This window comes from Lathamus discolor, chromosome 3 (genome assembly GCF_037157495.1).
Source record: "Lathamus discolor isolate bLatDis1 chromosome 3, bLatDis1.hap1, whole genome shotgun sequence".
NCBI lineage: Eukaryota > Metazoa > Chordata > Aves > Psittaciformes > Psittacidae > Lathamus > Lathamus discolor.
The window spans coordinates 83,573,158-83,594,609 of NC_088886.1; the positions used below are offsets into that span (position 1 = coordinate 83,573,158).

A 21,452-nucleotide genomic window follows, 5' to 3' on the forward strand; every position below is an offset into this window, starting at 1 on the left:
GTGCTTCTAAAACATACCATGTAGACATAGATGGTAATTAATCTGCAGGCAGCAACATCTGTGTTCAGTATGTAGCATAACCTGTGTCTATGCTAGTGGCTAGAGTACCAGATGGAGCTTGAGTAGAGTCTTAGGAGAGTCTTAGGTTTGACTTCAGATGCTGTGCGGAATCTTTTTTGAGGTGTAACATTTAAAGCCTTCTAGAGATCTGTAGTTACTCATCCCAGTATGTGGCAGTCACACCAAGTATATTCCCCCTGCAGGAACTGTATTCACCAGAGTATTTGATACTGCCTTGCATGAAGTCATAGGCATGGTCCCTTCTTTTTTTTTGGGAGACTATACCTTATTGTGGCTCTGAAGAAGAAACGGGGATTCTGTGCTGCTAATTGTAGGCTGCTTAGTTGTCATGCTTATTCTATATAGCATTAGGCCAGTTGACAGAAATAAGGCTGACACAGATACAGCCACATTGGACCAAATTTGCAGTACAGGGATGGTACACAGGAGATACACTTAATGCTCCTGTTAAGTGCCACAATATTATAGACTAATTTCCTTAGCAGACTTGTGACTATGTGGTTCTGCAAATGTGGAATGATGGTTTTGTTGCTCCTCTGTAGCAGATCCTGGAGAAGATGATTGCTGTTAACTGTCATTAGATGATTTTTGCCTATTGAGAAGTCCAAAACCAGTCCACTGGTTGCTGCTACTGCTTTTGCTTCCCCTTTGTAAACAGATTAAAATGTATTTTCTGCTAATTTCTCTTCCAAGAGAAATACGGGGATTTGTTCCCAACTTCTTGGATTACATAATTTGGACTGTACAAAAGAAAGGGAGACTTAAGTCCTTTACAAAAAATTAATTCTATGTCAGATTTTGATTATTATTACGGTAATGTCTGGATGGTTTTTTTGGGTTTTTTTTCTTCAACTATGGAAACAGCAACCACTGTAGAAAGTGTGAAACCAGTTCTTTCTCTCCAGGATGACCAGTTTTTAGTGGCTTTATGTTTGTGTAACACAAGTAGAATGTTCTGTTTTAGAAGACTGGACAGGATTTTGAAAAGCATTGCAAGTGCATGTTTCCTTAGAGTTCTAAATGTCTTTAAAAATGAGTTGTCTCTTGCAGAAAAGAAACCAGTAGCAGGTAAGCAAAAGTTTTCTTAAATCTATTGTGTGACCTTTTCTCCAGGCAAAGATTAAAATAGTGCATTTATACTAGTGTGTTAGGCTCGTAATATTTGGGGAATGTTCACATTTTTATGGGAGGGGGATAAAGTGATGATGTAGGGTTTTTTTCCTTTAAACTCTACTTTATCTTCTGTAATCGAGGCACTATGAAATTACTATACTGACTTCTTTTGACTTATGTTCTTTTTCTTTCTGCACAAGCACTCCTATTTGGACAGGGAAACCTCCCTCCTTCTGAGAAACATTGCAGGAAAGCCTTCTCATTTGCTGACCAAGGTGATGCTTCTTCTTTCCACCTCTATGTGAATATTTCCATATAGAAAGAATGCTTTCGGTGTGTGCTATGCTCCTCCCACCCCTGCCCATTCCAGGAACCTGTGCATTTACTTACATGATTTTCCTGATTGTCCAAGGTGCTTTGAAAGGCTTAATTTTATTGTTTGTTTCTGCAGATTCATCAAAGTGTTCAAATCTTGGCAAATATTCAATGGCCACATCAGTAGGTAAAATGCCTTAGCTGAAAAGGAAGTGTGCTGAGCTAGAGGTTTTTATTCCTATTCCCATTCACTAGTTTAAAAAAAATAAGATGACAACTGTGGAAAATATGTGGGAGTATTCAGTACTGTTAAATGGCAGTAGTAGCCTTAAAATAAGTTCACTTGCTGTATTGAATATAAACTGTAGTAAGTAATGGGATTTACTTTTTAATGTTTTGAATGCTGTCTTGATATCATGTGGGCAGAAAATGCTACTAAGGTAGTGTTCTAATGAACCAGGTATGTACAATTCTGATAATAAATTCATTTTTTTACAGGAAGGAGATCAGTAGTGTACTAAGAGCACAAATTACTGTTCAGTTTAAGAATTATGTTTTCCGTATGTACTTCCTTCAGAAATTGGAATAGGAGGGATGGAGCAAGCTATAAATCTTGCTGAAAAAGCAAGCTAGGATGAAGAACATACAGCTTCACATTGTTAAGAAACTGAATGTTTAGTAGCTGAGCTGTCAGATATGTCTGATGTTACTGCCTACTGGAAACCACTCCTTGGGTGATTTTGCTAGAGACTAGAGGAGAAAGTTCGGGCGAGCCTAAAGTGGCCTCAAAATAATAAGGGTAGTGTTTGCTGTTCGTAAGTAGCCTGTATTTTCCAGTTAAAGTTTAGACCTAGTTTACTGCTCTTTCTTGAATATCTTAACATTCTTCTCAAAATGCACAGCATGCATCTTAACAGCAAATTTTCATGCTGTGTTCTAGAGGAGCATAAAAAGTCAAACCCAAGGAATTCTCTGCTTTTGTGATTGTTTTGCTAAAAATTTAACTCCATACCTCTTTTCCCCCCATCCTCCCATCATTTTTTTGCCCTCACATCCCCAACAAAGCAGAGTCACCAAACCAGCTGACCTTGCTTGATTGCAAATAGATTAACAGCAGCTGTGGCACAAACAGAAACCATCATTTTCTTTCATCTCCATGTGTTTCCATATTCTCCCTTCTGGTTATTTATATACAGGCTGAGTCGTGGTTACCATATGGAACTTCAATTAAAAAAAAGAACGCATGAATTAAGTCCATTGCGTTGTATGACTATGGACTACTCATACCAGAGATTCTAATAGACTCCTGAATTTGGGATTTATAATTCTTTAGCTTGGCTTATTAGACTTTGTAGCCCCTTGAGTCAGATGCTTTTGGTGAGCTTGCTGATGTTCTGAGGATAATGTTTGTTGTTAGTTCAGCTTAGGATTGTCTCAGTACAGCTGTGCTCTCTGCTTCTGACTACTGAGTACACAGTCCTGGTATGGATATTTACTGGTTCTCTTCTGACCTGCACAGAGAAATATCTTTAGTAAAATGATGAAGTGGAAGTCCACTTTACTGCTTAGATCTCTTTAGCCTTCTGTGACATTAGATAAGCCCCGTATGAGAGAAGGAGTACCCAGAAATGGGGCTTTTCCTTGCAGTTACAGCAAGGTGTTAGGTAAGTTTACTGTAGGATCGTGTTGCATCTCTATGCTTGTGTGTCTGGTGTGTCAGCTGTTTCTTACTCTCTTACTGTTTCTTGTATTCTTCCCCTTCTTGATCTGTCTGCATCTTATGTTGAGACTGAAGACAATTTGGGGAAATGATAATACTGGTTTTGTCCTTTGGTATTAGAACTACTTGTAAAAATTCTAGTCATGGACTAGATTCCTTTTGCATTTCAGCCATGCACAGACACAGTTCCTGTTGCAGCATAGGGCAAATCTCAGCACAAAGAATGATCTCTTTGTTGGGGTGCTCTCTTCATTTTAAAACATACATGTTACTGATCACACGGTATTCACATCCTTTGTTGAAAACAAAAAAGTGAAGCCATATCAGTAAAGTAAGTTATTAAGTATTGAAAATAAAGCAATGTATCTTTAATGTCAAAATGTCAAATGTGCAAGCCTGTTTCCTCATAGGTCTGGAATTAAGCCATCAAATGAACACTGAAAATTAAGCTTGTGGCTGTGAAATATAGAGCACATGCACATAATTTTGGGGGATTACTCAGGGCTCAAATGTATTCTAGTTTAGGACATGAAAATAAGAAATAGAAATGTAACATGCTGGATTTTGAAGTTAGCATTTCTTCTACCATTCTGATGCATGTGAAGCTGAAACTATATTCAGGATGCCAGATGCTGGTGATTTAATGATGTAATGCTTCAGACATGCCTGTCAGCATCTGGAGAAAAAGAATCGTGTTATGCCTTCTCTTTTCAAATATCTAGTACTTCTTTCTTTGTTCCGTGTTGACCTGAAAGGCAAATACTCTTATGAATGATGATTCCCTCTGTAGATTCTGGTTACGACACACTGTAATCCCTTCAGACCTTTGCATAAATCAGTTGAGAAGTTGGCTTTATGTATCTTAGGTCAGTCTGATTCAGATGTGCTCAGTCTTGAATGAAGCATCTATTTGAAATATTTTTTAAATACAGTTTCAAAATACAGCAGTTGATTTCTAACCTGCACAGCATATAAGCATGATCTGAAAACTCTAGTCTCCTACAGTCAGTTTTTGAGGAAGTTGTGATGGCTGCACCTGGAAACCACAAAAAAGATGTAGGTGGTTAGTACTAGGACTTTTTGCAATGCTGAAAATGATACGAAATTTTTATTCAACAAGCTGCTTTGTACTAATCTTCTGTGATTATTGTGATGTTCCCGTGTAGTTTTAATGTCACCTTTGTCTTGGAATGAATTATAACTATAACTATTGTGGTTATGTTTTTAGGCAAACAGCCTATGTTCTCAAATCTGTGTTTCTACTCTGCTGTGCTTATGCTGTGCTTATTGGTCGAGCTTTTTGTCCAACTAAAACATATCAGTGAGTCCTAGTGCCTTGTCTGTTGCACTGTAGTTGTTGTTCGACTCAAACTTCTTTACCATGGTTTTAAGGCCTATTCTCCCTCCCAGCTTGTGGATTTGGTGTTTTGGGTTGTTTTGCTGTTGTAATTCTTTTGTGTGTGTGTTTTGGGGTTTTGTATATGTGTATGTGATGTTTTTTTGGGGGTTTTCCTCCCCTGCCTCCTTTGTTGCTTTTCCCTGGTCCCAGATCTAATACCTCTTCTGTAACTATTTGCCTTATGTAGCCCCAGTGAGAAGCCTGGCCTAGAGCTGTTGCAAGGCAAGTCCTATTTAGAGGAAAGTAGGAAGATAATCTAGTGCAGATGGGGGATTCAAGGAATAAAGTGCTAGTAAAATTCTTTGCAAATGCATTTTGGGTTTTTTTTTTATCATTGCTACTAGCTTTGTCACATTTAGCTTGAGTAAATTTTTAGCGGGACAGCAGAATATATGTCCCTGTTGAGTAAGATTCTGTTCTGCCACACCTTGAAGCATACATTCAAAATGGTACAATGTCTAGGCTATTAACCAGTGGTGCACCCCAGAGGTCAGTACTGAGTCCAGTGCTTTTCAACATCTTCATTAAGAATCACAGAATCATAGAATGGTTTGGGTTGGAAGGGGCCTTAAACATCATCTAGTTCCAAACATCCTGCCATGATCAGGGGCACCTACTAGACCAGATTGCACCAAGCTCCTATCCAACCTGGCCTTAAACACCTCCAGGGATGGGGCAGCCGCAGCTTCTCTGGGCAACCTGTTCCAGTGCCTTACTACCCTCATGGTGAAAAACTTCCTAATATCTAATTAAATCTACTCTCTTGCAGTTGAAAGCCATTACTCCATGTCCTATCACTACATGTCCTCATAAAATATTTACACGTTTCCTGAAGGCCTCCTCTAGGTACTGAAAGGCTGCTATCAGGTCTCCCCTGAGCCCTCTCCAGGCTGAGCAACCCCAACTCTTTTAGCCTGTCTTCACAGGAGAGGTGTTCCAGCCCTTATCTTCATGGCCCTCGTCCAGCCTGGGGCGTAGGAGGGAGAGAGATCCCTTATGTAAGAACTTGTGATGAGGGCCAGTGTATCGTACATTTAGAATGTGACTGCTGCTTTCCAGTTTCCATTCAGAAGCCATCTGCTGTGTTGGAGTTAGGCTTCTAGTAGCAAAAAGGTTGTGAATGTTGCACAGAAGTAGAACAAAGGAAAAATACGGCACTGCCCCAGTGTAGTGTCACTGTAATAGTCAAAAACTTCAGGTGACTTAATTCTCAGACATGACCCCCAAAACAGTACTGCTGCTTTACCTTCATTACTGTATTTATTAACGTAGTACAATATGGTGCCAATAAGTCAGCAGTGTGCCAGAGGTATAGCAAGTTCTGTATCTTAAACTGGCAAGGAAGGAGGAAACCTGGGATGAGTCTGCATTAGGGAAAATGCAGAAAAATGGCTTCTGTACACTCACATTTAGTGAGCTGTGAAAAAGTAAGGTCTTGTTTCCCTTTCTTCTTTACTCATATACAGGTTCTGGCTTATTTTGAGAAGACACACAGTAAAACATCATGTTTTGACAATGGTCATGAACTACTATTGTAAACACAAGTTTGCAGTTTGTAAATAGGCTGTGCCACCAATGCCACACGTTGTTTTTTAGTGTAGGGGTGTTCTGCCTATCCTAATCAGTTTATCAAGAAATACAGATTGCTGTTAATATTCACTCATTTGGCTTTCCCCTTCCAGTGCTTCTTGCATACACACTTGTTTGAGTAGTCCTTTTCCTTTTTTTTTTTTTTTTTTTAATAAATGAAAATTACAAACAGAAAATACTTCATTATTGTGATTTATGTACCGACTAATGCATGTTAAACATGGGGTTAACAAAGATATCTTGAAGTTTGGGTGGATTAGGTACAAACTGAGATGTCAGTATGGTGTTCACAGGCAACACGAATCTCTGTTTAGGTAAAAACTGCAGAAAGGAGTTTCCTTTGCAAAACAGGTGACTGACTTTCTACTGAGGCTAGACTGTAGGTGGGAAAATAAAAAGTGGATAGCTGCTTCTAGTCCTTCAGAAGTCAGTGCTACTTACATATTTTATTACCTTCTTATCTGTGTTCCAAGAAAGACTTCAGGGAAAATTTCCAAGTATTATACATGAAAGAAAATTCTCTTATGCATCTTGTGATCTGTGTTAACCTGCTAAATTATGTGAAATGTGGAGTTTGGAGCTTACCACTTACCATTGAATTACTACTAGCTTTCCTAAATGTTCTAACCTTTCTTAAGAAGTTCCCCCCCCCCCCCCTTTTTTTTACGTTGTGCTTGTGATCTCTGTAAAAGGGATCAATTAATGACACTTTGAAAATGTACAATGAAATGAAAAATAGAACCTCAACCTGGGATTGTGGGGCGTAAAGCCTTTGAGTAAGGTCAGCTCTGTCACAGCATGCATTTTGCAGATTTAATGTTAAAACAACTGGAGTATCTTGTGACTGCACATTTAACTGGAAACTGGAGAGAAATTACGGAAATCTTAACTTGAGACTTTTTTGGGATTATTCTTGCCAATATTCCAGTATTATTGAAAACTGACTTCTGGTATTAAAAAAACCAACCAAAGATGAAGTCGTTAATATGACCATTGTATTGCAGAGCTGCACTTCTTAAATTTTAGTTCACAGTATGTTAGGATATTTTGGATGAACAAGTTCTTAACATAAGTATATTGCCAAGCAGTGTTTAAATTGTGTGTTTTGATTTCCATAACCAAAAATAATCTGAGTTCAACACTCTATAAGTGTAACAATACTCCTGAAGTAGTCCCATTAAAGTGAGGAATTTATGTTGCAATTTTACAGTGATGTGTATTGCTGCTAAAAGAGAATATCCTTGTCCTGTCAGAGGTAGAAATGCCACTCCTTTATGTTTTCTGTTTTGACACAGTGGGAAAAATGTGTGTATGTATCTCCTTTATGCTTTCCATAGCATGTATGTGACCATAAAGGCAGTGGAATGGATTCTGCTGAATCTTTCTGCTTTGTTAATTTTCAACCGTCTCAGCTCCCTAACTGAACTGTCTGGCAGCCCCAGCACTATGACTGCTATAGCTGAGAAGTAACACTTACCAAGGGAGGCATGTGTATCAGTGTTGATGTGATTGGACTGCATGTCCTAGCATTGTTAGTTTATGGCATAGCATAATTTACAGTTGCAGTGAAGTATTTTTGCCACATCATGTTTCTTTGTGTGCGATTAAAAATGTTAGCTTAGTGCAAGCTGATGGATTGCACATGCTTCCTCCCATTAAGTTGTCTTGGTTCCACGCAGGGGGGCGAAAAGGCCTGTGTTTGTGTCTGAGAGCAGTTTTGGGGTGGCTTTGATGGACTGGGGGATGTGGATGGCTGTTTGTTTTGGGCCATTAGGAGAGAAATTGAAGACATTTTTGTGAGTTTTGAAGTATTCTCAAGTTATAAAATTAAGTAGATAGTTCTTCCTTCTGCTCCAATGAAACATTGTCCCATCAGCACTGATGCAGCAATGGCCTCAGCACAAACTATAAAGAAACACTTGAGTAACCTAAAATTCTTAACTACTGCGTGCTTTCAGAAATTTCAAATTCTTTCTTCCTTTTTCTCTGCATTTCCAGTAAGCAGATTCAGGCCTCTTTTTATAATTTATTTCTGGTTGAAACCAGTATTTATGATCATACTCTTGGGGGTACGTTTAAATTTAAACCAACCGTTTTATAATCTAGTGTAGTATAAGAAATCCCGATCTCTAGACCCACATTAAAATTGAGTGGGCAGTGAAAAGTAATTGGTAGGCATTAAAACAGTAAAGCCTTGAAATCATTTTTTATCTACGTATTTATTTGTTTTTTTTTTTAATAGGGAAAAATGAACTGTTAACTTCAAGATCAACAAAGATATTTTGGCTGTGCTGGTGCAGCTATACGAGAGGCCCCCAGCTGATTCCCTGTTTTTTTGCTCTTGTTGCTGCCAGTGAGCTGTGGCTGTAAAGTGCTCCTGCTGGGGTTTGCTACAGATAGCTGTGTTGCATAGGTGTGCAGTCAAATGTGTGGAAAATTGTGCTACTTGACTTTAGTGAAGAGCAAAACCAAATGTGCCATCAACCTTTGTACAGCAATAAAGGTTTAGGGTTGGGTTAATAAGCAGCTTTTTTAAAACATAAATTAAGGTTCTCTAAATGTATGACAAAATAAAATCTTTTGCTGTTGCTGAGTTCATAGTGCGCAGGTGCATAGCATCACTTCTAGAAACTTAAAAGTATTTAAAGCCTTGGGTTTTAGTAATAATTTATTTCTATAGATAGAAATGGTTAATGTTAAGGAAGAATCTTTTAGAATTCTAGGTGTGATTTACATTGAAATGATTCTAGGTGTCATGGCACTGTTTGTTTGTTTTTAATAGAATCCTAATCTCATTTAACCTTTCTAAGCTATATGACACCATTGTTATGGTGAATAAAAAGCTATAGTTCTCTGTAGGCTAATATTTCTAGGTACCTATATTTCCAGGTAGTTTAGTTCCCAGAGAATATTTCAAGCTCACATTATTTCTGGTTCATTTTATTGAAAAGAATTATGCTTCTGACAAGACAACCTATTGTCCTGTTTAGCTCATGTGTTTTTTGCAGTGCATAGTATGGTCACAGCTGTGAAGGGAGCACAAGATGTTGAGTACAGTAAGTAGCATAGAAAATGCCCTTTATCAATTGTTAGGAATATTAGTAATTCACTGAGAAGTGGAAAACTTAAACTTTGTTGATTTCAGAATAGCTGAATCTTGACTTCTACAAGAAAAGCAACCATCTAAACACAGGGTAAAGAAACCATGAATCACATTCATACAAGAAAGGAATGTGGAACTAAAAGTGGCATGCTGAGTGGTGTTGTGATGGGTTGTGCTACTTCTGATCTGAGAAAAATCTGGATTCTTTTCCAAGGAGATTATGTATTTTGGAGGGGACTTGCTTGTGTATTTATTTAATATGTTTATTGTTCTAGATATTCTTAAATAACTATGATGCTTTAGCATATTAGCCACAATGAACAGCCACGTGCGTGCACTGTCTTAAAGTGGTTCCTTGTTTAGCTGCACATTTCAAATCCATTTTTAAAACATCAATAAGCTCCAGAAATTAAAACCCAGTATTGCTAGTCTTACAATATATGATTTCTTTAGCATCAGCAGATAGGATATATTTAAGTTATGTGAATTTTCAATACATTTCCAGTTGTAACAAAAATAGATCTCTTAGAAGAGCATCAAATAAAAGAACAATCATTTGCTTTATGTGTTCTTAAAATAAAGGCAAGGAAAAATACAAACTGGATTTTGTAAAGATAAAGGCAGTGTTCAAGCTACTTACTGGCTTCAAATGGATTTAATACTTTAAAATCTTCCAAACCAGTGCACATAGTGTGGACTCTTATTTGTAGGATTTCTTTTCCATACTTGTGTACTGCTAAATTCTGATACTTCTCTGTGTGCTATTAATGTTTTATGTTGATTAAATATCTATTGGGTGTACTCAAATGTACACTCTTGTTGAATACATATTGTCCAAATGTGCTAAAATATTTGGTAGCAATGCACAAGGCTACTTATAATATGGAAGAATCAAGAAACAGCAAATATGAAATATATACCTCCAATATGTTCTTTTGGAGATAATGGCAGTCAGCTATATATAGTAACAGTTTTTGGCATAAAAAATAAGTCTTTGTTATTACTAAGAAATAGGTGAGGATTTCTGGGTGGGTGGATCAGCATTTCAGTTCATATTTTAAAGCATGGTAGCCTGAAAATTAAATCTCCCAAAACTGAACTGAAGTTTGTGTTCACTGGAATTCTGTGTTGTGTCCCCTAGGAGGAGCAGGCTGCTAAACTCAAAGCTGAGAAGATTAGGGTTGCATTAGAGAAGATTAAAGAAGCACAAGTGAAAAAGGTAAGTTATGGATGCTAGTTTATAAGATCTTTATTTTATACTCATCTACCTGGAAAATGCAAGCAAAACTGTTCTCATTTGTGTCTTATTACCCTTAAGTTGCTCTAAATAAAATAGGAACACTGTTATTGTTCTGATACTGTGTGAGGATGTAGTTTCTAAATTCAGACTGGATTTAATCAAGAAAATCCTAATCAAGAAAATCCTAGCATATTTCTATATGTAAAAAACCCAAACATATAAAACATAAAGTTTTTCTTAAGGAATAGCATATTTTGCAGATAGCTCACATTGAGAAGACCTTGTTAACTTCCACCCAGAGCTGAAATGAAGGTCCAACCTCCTGAGATTGTATATTAAGCAGCCACACATTTAAAATTTGGGTCTGTTTGCTTTACAGACCCTTTTCTTCGTGTTACGCATAGCACTGTTTTCCACAGTTAAATGAAATACCAGCATTCCAGACTGTAGACAGGTGTCACCAAGTGAAAGAAGTCTATGCATGATGCACTCTCAAAGTATCTAGTGTTCCCTTAAAATTTAGCATTCTTATTTTATGTTTGGAGTTTTTCACTAGCTTAAAATGCATTTTACATTTACTGTTTACATATCAAAAGCTGAAAACCTGTCCTGGCCCTAGAGCTGAACAAGATATAAAAAAAAAGGAAGCATAATGATTAGCAAGAAGAATCTATTGTCTTAAGGTTTTTGATCAGGTGTTTTGGGTTGGGTTTTTTGGTTAGGTTGGTTTTGGGGGGTTTTGACAGTGAACTCTTTTAAAGTGCCTGTGAAAAGCTGTTGTGTTTTAAAAGCAGACTTCTTCATGCTAATGCTTCATGCTCTCCAAGAAAAGAAAACTTAGTGTAGGTATATTGTTTACTTACATAATCAGCATTTTTAGAAAATACGGAGGAAGCAGACAGAAAGCTGAATTGCAAATAGGAAAAATTCTGATTTTATATAAGCTTGTGCAAAACTCCGTGCTTGTTACACCTAGGGATGTGAGAAAAATTGTCACAGAGATGCTTTATTAATCAGAACAGAACACTTCGGCATGAGGGAATATTTTTCTCCTTAACAGACAGCTAAAGCATGATATCATTGTACTGGGAAGACCTTTAAATTTATTTGTTTATACCGAAGAGCAACAGTGTCTTATTAAGTGACCGTGATGCAAATATCTGTCATTTACGGCTTTTTACATTTTGAGTTAATGTTTTAACTGAACCCAATATTGTATGGTATTTTAACAAAATGTTAGAAAAAGAAACGATCTTAAAAGATACAGTTTTTATTTGAAATGTGGGAATTTAATCCTTCTCTTTTGTTTCCTAATTTTCTGCTGAATAGTTGGTGATCAGAGTCCATATGTCTGATGACAGCTCAAAAACAATGATGGTGGATGAGAGGCAGACAGTGAGACAAGTATTAGACAATCTGATGGACAAATCGCATTGTGGTTACAGTTTAGACTGGTCATTGGTGGAAACCATCTCTGAATTGCAAATGGGTAAGTAATAATTATAAATATTTATAATTCTTACCTACTGATGTAATGCTTGTCTATATCTGCATCCTCAGAATGATTTAAATTCTTTTTGTCTTAATGTTCGTCATCCCATTCATTCATGTAGTAAATGTTCATTGACATAATAAATCTCGTTAGTATTGTTTCAGAATGATCTTCTTTCATATTAAAAGCATGTCTAAATTCTAATGTGTGATAGAGTAATTTTACTAATGTCAAGTTACTGAGCCTCTTAGTTTTGATGGGCTCCTCACAGAAGAAAAAGAAATAAGCGAAAAAAAAATTACTGTGCATCTTCCTCTTTGTAAATAGTATTTTATACTGGTACTAATAGCTCTTATTAAAAAAATTGTCTAATATTTTTTCTGTTAAATATCTTAATGCATTTGGCAGTATAGCAATATGACAAATTGAGGGCAGTTAAAGCTCCTTTGTGCTGTACTGCACGTACCACAATGAAAGTTGTTCATTTAGCCAAAGAATACAGCATCTGAATGGAATATAAGAGGAAAAATGGTAGAAAAACTATTAATAATCTCCGGTTTAAGACAAGAATTACATCAGAGAGCTGTTAAGCACCTTACCCGTTAACTAACAGAATCTCAGAACTGAATCCAAATAGCTTGATTTCAAATTAAAATGCAAACTAGTATTTCCCTTCTCCTTTGGTGAAACCTTTTCTATTTCAGGCAGGCTACGCTGATTTCTATTTCAGGCAGGATACGCATGAAATGGAATGTTAACTTTGCTTACTGTTACACAAAAAAGATCATGTAAGGTGACAAGGTATCCTTTCAATCTTCTTTCATGTGAAAAATGACATCTTACTAGGCTCATCTTAAAATTTTAATAAATAAAATCTTAAAAGTTGCCCAGTTTTGAAACCAGACAGAATTTGCACAAATTCTGTGTAAATCCAAATTAGGTATATAGGAATCAAAGGGGAAATTCTGTGACATTTTACCAATAAGAATAGTATGAATAAATAACCTTATTAATTCTACAGTAGTTTTATGTTTCTATCACTGAAAAAATCTTAGAATGTGTAAGTAGCAGGATCCCGAACTCGAGGCTCAACCAAGGGTTTTACCCATCCTAGATTTGCTTTCATAAGAAGCTTCCATTCACTGTGCAGCCTGGAAAGAATAAAGGAAAAAATACTGGAAAGATAAGCTGGTGTTTGTTCAAACAATAACAGTGTGACTGCATTAAGATTGTTTTGAAATGAAATCAGGGTTAAGAAGTCTCTTGTTGTTGGGCATTTTGGAAGTATATGCATGCCCTACTCTGTGGGCTCAGTGACATACTGGGAGTGAGAGAATTTGACTGCTGTATTGAAAGAGTTTCAAACTAAAAAAACATAATCTATTATAGAATTTTAAATTCAACCTACAATATGACAAACCTAAGGGAGATGAAAGAGTACGATTCAGTTTCCTTTTTTTTTCATGGCTTTCCTTCTTTATTGGTAAGGGCGACTGTTAAATAGTTTTGAATTGCTTTCACATGCCTGCTTTCTTAAAAGATAATCCAAAATGCATCCTGTTTGATTCATATACTCCATACTGGAACTTGTAAAACAGATAAAAAAACGAGTACAACAAAGCCTTCATGCTATATACTATTGTGTGTTTTATTGTTATTTTGCCAGTGCTTCATTTTTTGAAACGTTTTTTCTGGCAATGCCTATGTAAGAGGAAGGAACTCCTTTATTATATTATCCTTTAGTGAGACACAGAGGGCCTATATACTCTCACAGTATATTTTACCATGTCGTCTTGTCAGTTGATTGCTCATTACTTGCACAGTTCAATAAAATGCAGTGAAAGCTTTAAGGTAGCAAACCGCAGAGAAAGACATGTTCCTGATTGTTTGCATTTTATGTGGTTTGTTTCAGTTGTTTCTGATTAAGTAATTTTTGAGGAGGCTTATTTAGGTACATCTACTTGAAGCAGAAGGCCAACTGTTGTTATCTAATGGTTTAACTAGGAGCTTTATGTGTACTTTCAGCAGAACTCTGTGATACTATTTCCAGAATGCAGAATGAAATGCTATTCCTGGTTTTACCCTACAAGTTAGTAGCAGAAACAACTCTGAAAGGTTTAGTTGGAACAAAGGCTGTTTTCATTCTTTTTAGTTGGAGCAGGGTATGTCTGTGAAGTATCTGTAAATTACAGTGTTTCATTTTAGACAGTATGTTTAATAATAGGAAGAGTTCACTATATGCCGTTTACGTGCTATAGGTACATACATAGTGAATAAGTTATTTTGTGTTTGAGTTCAGTTATTGCTCTTCTTGTAATAACAGTTGATGTTTTGAAAGCCACCCAGTTTCACTAATGAAGCTGCTGTGAGATGCAAGCTTTTGTGCCACAGTCTTCTGAAGCTTTTTTTGTTCTGTTCTTGTGTTAGAGAACACCTTTATTTTCTTGGAAAATAGTATTGCTGTGTTGCTGGTAGAGCTTGATAAAGTTGTGAGTTGTAACTTGAAAGCTTCTTAGAAAGAATCTCACTGAGACCTCAATAATGTTGTCATCTCAAGCCTTAATTCATTCCCTAGAGATTACATTTGTTGCATTCACTCTTCTTAGTATTCTTAATTACTGCAGATGTTGAGATGTCAGCTGACATCTCAGTCTTCATTGGATGTGAACAGAGCAATATGCCCTCTGTAAAAATGCAGTGCAATTGATTTTGTGGGAATAAAACATGTTTTGCTTTCAGATGCAATTGAAAGGTCAAACTGGTCCCAAAGGAGTCTGAAAAAATAGTGTGCAGAAATGCCATTGTGTGGCCTGTGTGAAGAAGGAATAAACTGCAGAAAGCAGAATTCTGATGCAGTGTCTTTGAAAGGGGGAGAAAGTTGGTCTAGTGGTTTCCCAAAGATGTATTTTTCCTTATCTAGTTTAGAATAAGGGGTTTCACATATTTCTCTATCATTTGAGTAAATTTTCCTTTTCTCCTTTCCCTCTTTTTTGTCTATTTTCAGTATGTTGTACTAGTGATAACTGTTTCAACAGAGAGCCAGTGCTTATAGTTCTTACAAGCCATTGTTGATACATGATTTATTCAGCAAGATTGATCGTAAGAGGTAGTGTCAGTTTGCACACTACCTCTACAATACCTCCACTAGTCATAGGTATTTTGAATTTCAGACATTGTCTGTTACTTTTTTTAAATACTTTACAAGTGAGATACTGATTAGGGATGTAGAAACAAATTTTGTGCTGAAAAAGCTGCCTAATAAGTTCTTTCAAGGATTGTGTGGACCAGTGTACATGGAATGAGATAATCTCCTTGTTTGTGCTCATAGCATTCAAAATGTCACCATTTGAGTCTGCTGCGTTCGTGTGGGCTGGTAGGCTTTGTCAGGTAAAAAAAATCAAAGCACTTCATGTATTGATGGAACTATAAGCCTGAAGAGATGGCATTGAGAGTGTTGAGTGAGTGTTTGTGTAAAATTAAACCAGACACATCTGAAAGTTCTTTTAGTTTCTTAGTGTAAACTTCTTCCTTGGTTTAGTAACCTTGAACTCTCTGTATATACCTTGTCTCGGAGATATGACTACAGAGTAGTTTCTGTAATAAGTTTGTGACATTCAGTTGCATTTGCTCTCTTGTTATTCCTACAGAAAGGATCTTTGAAGATCATGAAAATTTAGTTGAAAATCTTCTTAACTGGACAAGAGATAGTCAAAACAAACTAATGTTTGTGGAACGCATAGAGAAATACGCACTTTTCAAGAATCCCCAGGTAAGCCTGACACTCACGTTGAATGGATGTGTATGTGCATGCCTGATTGCAGTTTCTTACTGCTTTTTGATAGCATTCATTTCCGTACTTTTATCTTGATACTTGTGTATGTATTAAAATGTCAGGCAACTTTACACTTCAGCACCATGTTCATCCACATTGTGGTTGGCACAAAATCAAGTCCCTGTCAGAAAACCATGAGCTGAAGCAATCTGTTTGCTAATGTGTTTGTGGGTACTTTTAATGGAGATGAAGGCAAGCAGTTACATGGCATTTACACCAATACTTAGTGCTGTTCAAATACATAAATAGGCAAGAAGGGTGTTGTCAGATCTTGCCAATAGTAATGCCTCTCCAGTGCGCATTCTTACATTGCTGGCAAGAAATGAAAAAGAAAATATAAGAAATAGCTACTCTGTGGTCAGATGGCAAGTGAAGAGAAGAAAGTATTATGTGTCTTATCTCTGTGAAAGCTGGAATCTGCCACTGTTCACCTGTGTTTCCTGTTCTTTGGCTAGGAAACCGAAGTCTCTCTTCTCTCTTAGAGGCCTCTCTTCTCTGAAATGGTAGCTACAGATTTGATATCTGGCAGCAGTTTGGTATTGTAAGGGAGTGAAGGAAAAGAAAAAGAAAAGCAGAAGGTGGCTTTTTGAAGAATTTGAATTGAAAATGACTAGATACAATATCACTTGATCTCTTAACTCTTATACAACATATTCCTTTTTGGGGTCATAGATTATTTTTGTATCTGTACAGCATCTGTGTGGTAATTTCTTGGATTCAAATTGTCTGTTGGTTTTACATGCGCATCCTTTGGGGCATCATCAATGTACATGGGGTTTTTATTTTTTATTTCCCTTCAAAGATTGAAAGACAGGTCTTATTGAGGTGCTTAGTGGTGATGCAGCAAAACGGAGTTCTTAGAAGCATGTAGTTGATATGTTTACTGTCAATACATACAGTAGACACAGTCAACAAGAATGACTCACCAGCATAGACCAGATATTTTGTCTTGGTTTTAAATATTGAACTATTGGCTAAACTTTGTGTGAGTATTATTATTCTTTTCCAGCTACAGGTTAGGAAGAGGAAGATTTTAAATTGTCCAAGTACTTGCCAAGCTGAAGAGGAGTACAAAACTTATTAAATAAGTTACAGTACTTACAGGTAGCCTTCTTTTAAGAAGGCAAGGAGTATTCAGTAATTCTTAATGAAAAATCAATAATTTTATTCAGCAAAATTGCCAGGGCAAGGTGGAACGAAGTACATTGCTTCTGTGTGTGCTTCTTTGAGCACATAAATAATGGCAGTATGTAACAAGCTTGAAGGTCTCTGGTTTTGTTAATATTTTTATTGTGAGATTTTCAAGTCCATAGTAGTTTTATTTCTGGATGCATTGTACCAGGCAGCTGTTTTGTGAAAAGCCAGGACAGTGTTGTTCTGAGGCTGTTAGCTATGGTAAGAGTATGGGCTGATTAATATTTTTGGAAAAGGTGGCTATGACTTAGTTCCATGTATTATTTAGCTGTCTGACAGATAGTTTCAAGTGGACTGTGAAGTTTTTGTTCAATTAATATATTGTTTTTAGATGATAGCTGTGGGTTTTTTCTTTCCTGCTACAGAAGGGTAAATGAGAAATGTTACTTGGCTTGATTTCAGAATGCCTATAGAAATATTAAGCTTACTCTTGTTACAGAACTATCTTCTGGGGAAGAAAGAAACCTCTGAGATGGCAGACAGAAATAAGGAGGTGCTGCTAGAGGTAAGTAAGGCTGCCAAAACAAAAAGGGCATAGTGGTTGTGGTGACTGAAATTGATGGATGGAGCTGACTGTAATTCTGCCACAACTATGAATGAAATGTTTTACATCTGTGATAATGGCTATTTTAATGTTAGCCTGTTTCAGGTATGATAATATTTTGTTTAATAACAAAAAACCATACACAGTGATAATCAAAATGAGGTTACCTGTAACTATGGCTAAAACCAGTGGAAATTTGAACAACTGTCACCTGTTTTTTTTTTTTTGACCTGTGGTGGTAGGTATTTTTCTTTTTTTGACTAGCACTCTCCAGATTGTTATTCTCCACAAAATTCTGTGCATTGGTTCATGCGTGATCTATGTTAATATTTTTAATTTAGTTAGTAAGCAAAGTAGTTAAAATTTGTTTCAGTTACATTTTAAAATAAATTTTTAAAATGTGTGACAGCAAAGGAAGTCAATATCAAACAGGTTACATAGGTTGCAGCACTAAAGACAACAAGAAAAATATGTGGAGCAAACAGTGAATATAGCCTCCATAAGCTGAAAACTGAATGGTTTTGAGATAGTTCTGTAGAGACCTACTCATACTCAAGTGTCATAACTTCCATATGATTTCCCAAATAATGATTATGATTTCAGAAGTTACACAAAAATAACTATTTGTGATATTTAATTTTGGATTATATTTAATAAAAATTAACTTATAAGTAGCATATGCATGCTCTTAGTGTATTATTAATACAGGTTTTAAGAAGTGGTCATGTGAATACGGTGGATCAGAAAGATGAAAATTGAAGCCATGACATGAAGAGGGTTGTAATTATATCTAATTCTTTTTGTCTTCCAGGATTACTCATAAGTATTTGGTTGCATATTAATCTGGAGAGCATTTAAAGCATTTGTTTTCCTCTGTTAGCTCTTCATAAATAGAACCTTAACAAAAGTTCTGGTGTTGGCAGTTAGTAGCAACAAAGTACTTGTGGAATAAATTATAGCTGGATCTGATCGATACTGAATTAGGCTTTGTGTAGATTTACACTTAGGAGGAGATATCTACAAGGTGAGCTCATAACTTTACAGCAAATAAAGCTGTTGGGAGATCTATTAACCAAAAAGCAGTGGTTAGAAAGTCTTTACAGTAGCTGCTAAGATCCCCTGTTGTGTTTGTCTGAATTACCTTGTAGCTTCACAGTTAATATCTAATTCATATCACTGTGTGAAAAAAAAGAGCTGTCCCTATTATGCGTGCATTCCTTAAATAAAGAATTTCAGTCATTTAAAATAAACCACTGCATGTTGTACGTTCTGTCTGTTTCTCTTTTCCCAAACCATTGTGTTTATTGGTAGGAATGTTTCTGTGGAAGTTCTGTAACTGTGCCAGAGATTGAAGGAGTTTTGTGGCTGAAAGAGGATGGTAAGAAGTCTTGGAAGAAACGTTATTTTCTTCTTCGAGCTTCTGGAATCTACTATGTCCCTAAAGGGAAGGCAAAGGTATGCTATTTATTTATGATATTTTAAAGCAGCTTCCCTGGATTTTTTTATTGCTGGTAAATCGTGGTCACAAGAGTCAGCTTTAAATTTAGGCTTAGCTGTGCCTTGCCTAGCACCACATCCCTTAATTAAAAGTGCAGCTTTATCATGGAAATGCTGTGTAAATTACTGTTGTGGCACTTGATGGGCTAAACCCCAAGTTTAAAAATGCAAGAAGAGAAGGGTCTGCTTTTTGAACGAGCTCAGGGTAGGTGTTCAGAAACACTTGAGGAAAAATAATTGGCACAGTTGAGAGACTGTGTTATCTCCAGCAGAATTCAGATAAAGGACCAGATTTCATTGCAAATGCCAATCATAAAATATCAAACCTACTCCACAGTCTGCATAATTCCATGGGGTTTAGTTAGTTCATATAAATGGGATTCTTTTTGGACCAATTTGTGCTATGTTTTTTGAAACTGGCAAATATAATACCATTGCTTCACACTTACTGCTGTTCTGTGTGTATCGGTAATAAAAAGTAAATAGAAAACTGCTACAAATGCATTATAGTTTCAAGGCTGAACTACTGTGAGTTGAATTTGACCATGAATCCATCAGACTTGACAGCATGCACTGATCCCCAGTATGGGAGGTCCACTTCCCACACAGCTGACAATGAGGAAATTTCTGTCAGTGCATCAGCTTTCTTTCACACTGAAAACATCTCAGATGTTCTTTACACAGCCTTTTTCTTTGTTACAACAATCTATATGCAAGATCACCTACTGGAATTCTGTGCCGTACAATCACTGCCAATCATCATTAGAGTTTTTCTCACAGTTCCATTGGAATTTGAACATCTTGATTATTAACTAAGGTGAAATATAGCCAACAGCTGTTGAAAAGTTCCCAGGCAAACAATCCTATTTATTTTCTCCTTTTATTTTCCAACTCTGAATCGACATCAGTAGTCTGGTGTAAGATGCTGTCAAAAGGCAAAATGCAGAAAAACACAAAAGAAACTAACGCAGACTGAATTTGGAAAATAATATCCTGGTTAAAAATTGGTAACTGATGCAGGAGTTTATGCATGGCTATGTCTCCTTAATGGTAGTTCTTGAATCAGATTGAAACTAATATTTAACCTTAACTAGACTCTTTATTAGTATTTTGATTTTGTCAGCGCATGTGGTTTTCTTGTATTTTGTACATTATTATGTTTGTATTTAATAGGTCTCGCGGGATCTCATGTGCTTTCTACAGCTTGATCATGTCAGTGTTTACTATGGACAGGACTATCGGAATAAATACAAAGCACCCACTGACTATTGTTTAGTGCTCAAGGTAACTTGTGATTGTTTTGGAAGTTCTCACACTGAAAAGAGCATATAAAGATCTTGAAACATTTCCATGCTAATCTTAGTCCCTTAGAATAACTATGCTTCCCAATTGTGAGCAACAGATGGTTAGCACAGTATTAATCTTTGGAGAGACTCTAATTCTAAAAGAATAGACTTCCCATAGTAATACAACAATTGGAAAACTATGTCAGTTTTCAGGGTGAAACTTCATTCAGTAAATGGGAAATCTAAACTGCTGTTAGTTGCAATGACAGTGGGAAAGCTATGTTTAACTACATTTTCTGCGGAGTTGTAATGAACCTCCTTGATGGAAATACAGTAAGAGAATGGGAAAATGCTGTGTGGGGACTAGTGCAGAAGGAAGAAATGGGTATGAATCACTTTCTTCCTCATCAAGCTGATAGGTCTCTTCCACCTGCCGGAAGATCCATGTGGATTGTGTGGTGGGGGAGGAAGATAGATCACCGAGAGACACGGAAGAATGGCTTTTCTAGCTTCATTTAACACTCTAGGTTTCTCTGAGACTGTCCTTTCTTTATAAGCTGCTTAGGGAAAAATTAGAAGTCCAGGACAGAGATACTTTCACAGAATACTTTTTTACCCTTTGGAAATGTAGGTAGCTAGACACTGGATATTGGCTGTGTAATAGCCCCAGGTGCATTCTTTGAGTATGCCCTGTTTCTTTTTGGATTCCAAGAAACTTGTAGAATGCTGCAGCAGTTGGGTAAACCTTGTATGCTTTCTTATTTGTTCTGAACCATCAGTTGCTTTCCACTTCATTTTTCCTGTAGTTCTTGTATAGGAAGCGAACACTTAGTGAACAGTTGTTGCCTGTTCTCCATGCTCCTTGTGACTTTGATTTTCATATTGCCCTCGATTGTCTTACTTCCAGACTGATTAAGTCCTAGTGTATCTAATTTTTCAGCATACTGTAAATCACAACACTAGACTCTTTTTCCATTCAGCTACTCTGTACCTTAAAACCATTCAGATTCAGAGAGATAATACCCTCTGAAACACTAACTTCAGGG

At 36.6% G+C, this 21,452-nt stretch overlaps 1 protein-coding gene across 5 annotated transcripts in view; it reads left to right on the top strand.

Annotated features, from left to right (window-relative positions):
- Nucleotides 1-21,452, top strand: part of RAPH1 (Ras association (RalGDS/AF-6) and pleckstrin homology domains 1) — an 87,872-nt gene that overhangs the window by 55,096 nt on the left and 11,324 nt on the right. For 4 of the 5 annotated variants that reach the window (XR_010610673.1, XM_065670141.1, XM_065670140.1 and 1 more), the window contains 7 exons: nt 1,395-1,469; nt 10,463-10,540; nt 11,891-12,050; nt 15,701-15,822; nt 17,519-17,584; nt 18,935-19,078; nt 20,294-20,404. Coding sequence is in view for 4 of the 5 variants with exons in the window: in XM_065670141.1 (XP_065526213.1) it covers nt 1,395-1,469; nt 10,463-10,540; nt 11,891-12,050; nt 15,701-15,822; nt 17,519-17,584; nt 18,935-19,078; nt 20,294-20,404 (756 nt within the window). In the remaining variant the exon portion in view is untranslated. The remainder of the gene's footprint in view (nt 1-1,394; nt 1,470-10,462; nt 10,541-11,890; nt 12,051-15,700; nt 15,823-17,518; nt 17,585-18,934; nt 19,079-20,293; nt 20,405-21,452) is intronic. The other variant, XM_065670142.1, reaches the window with a different exon arrangement.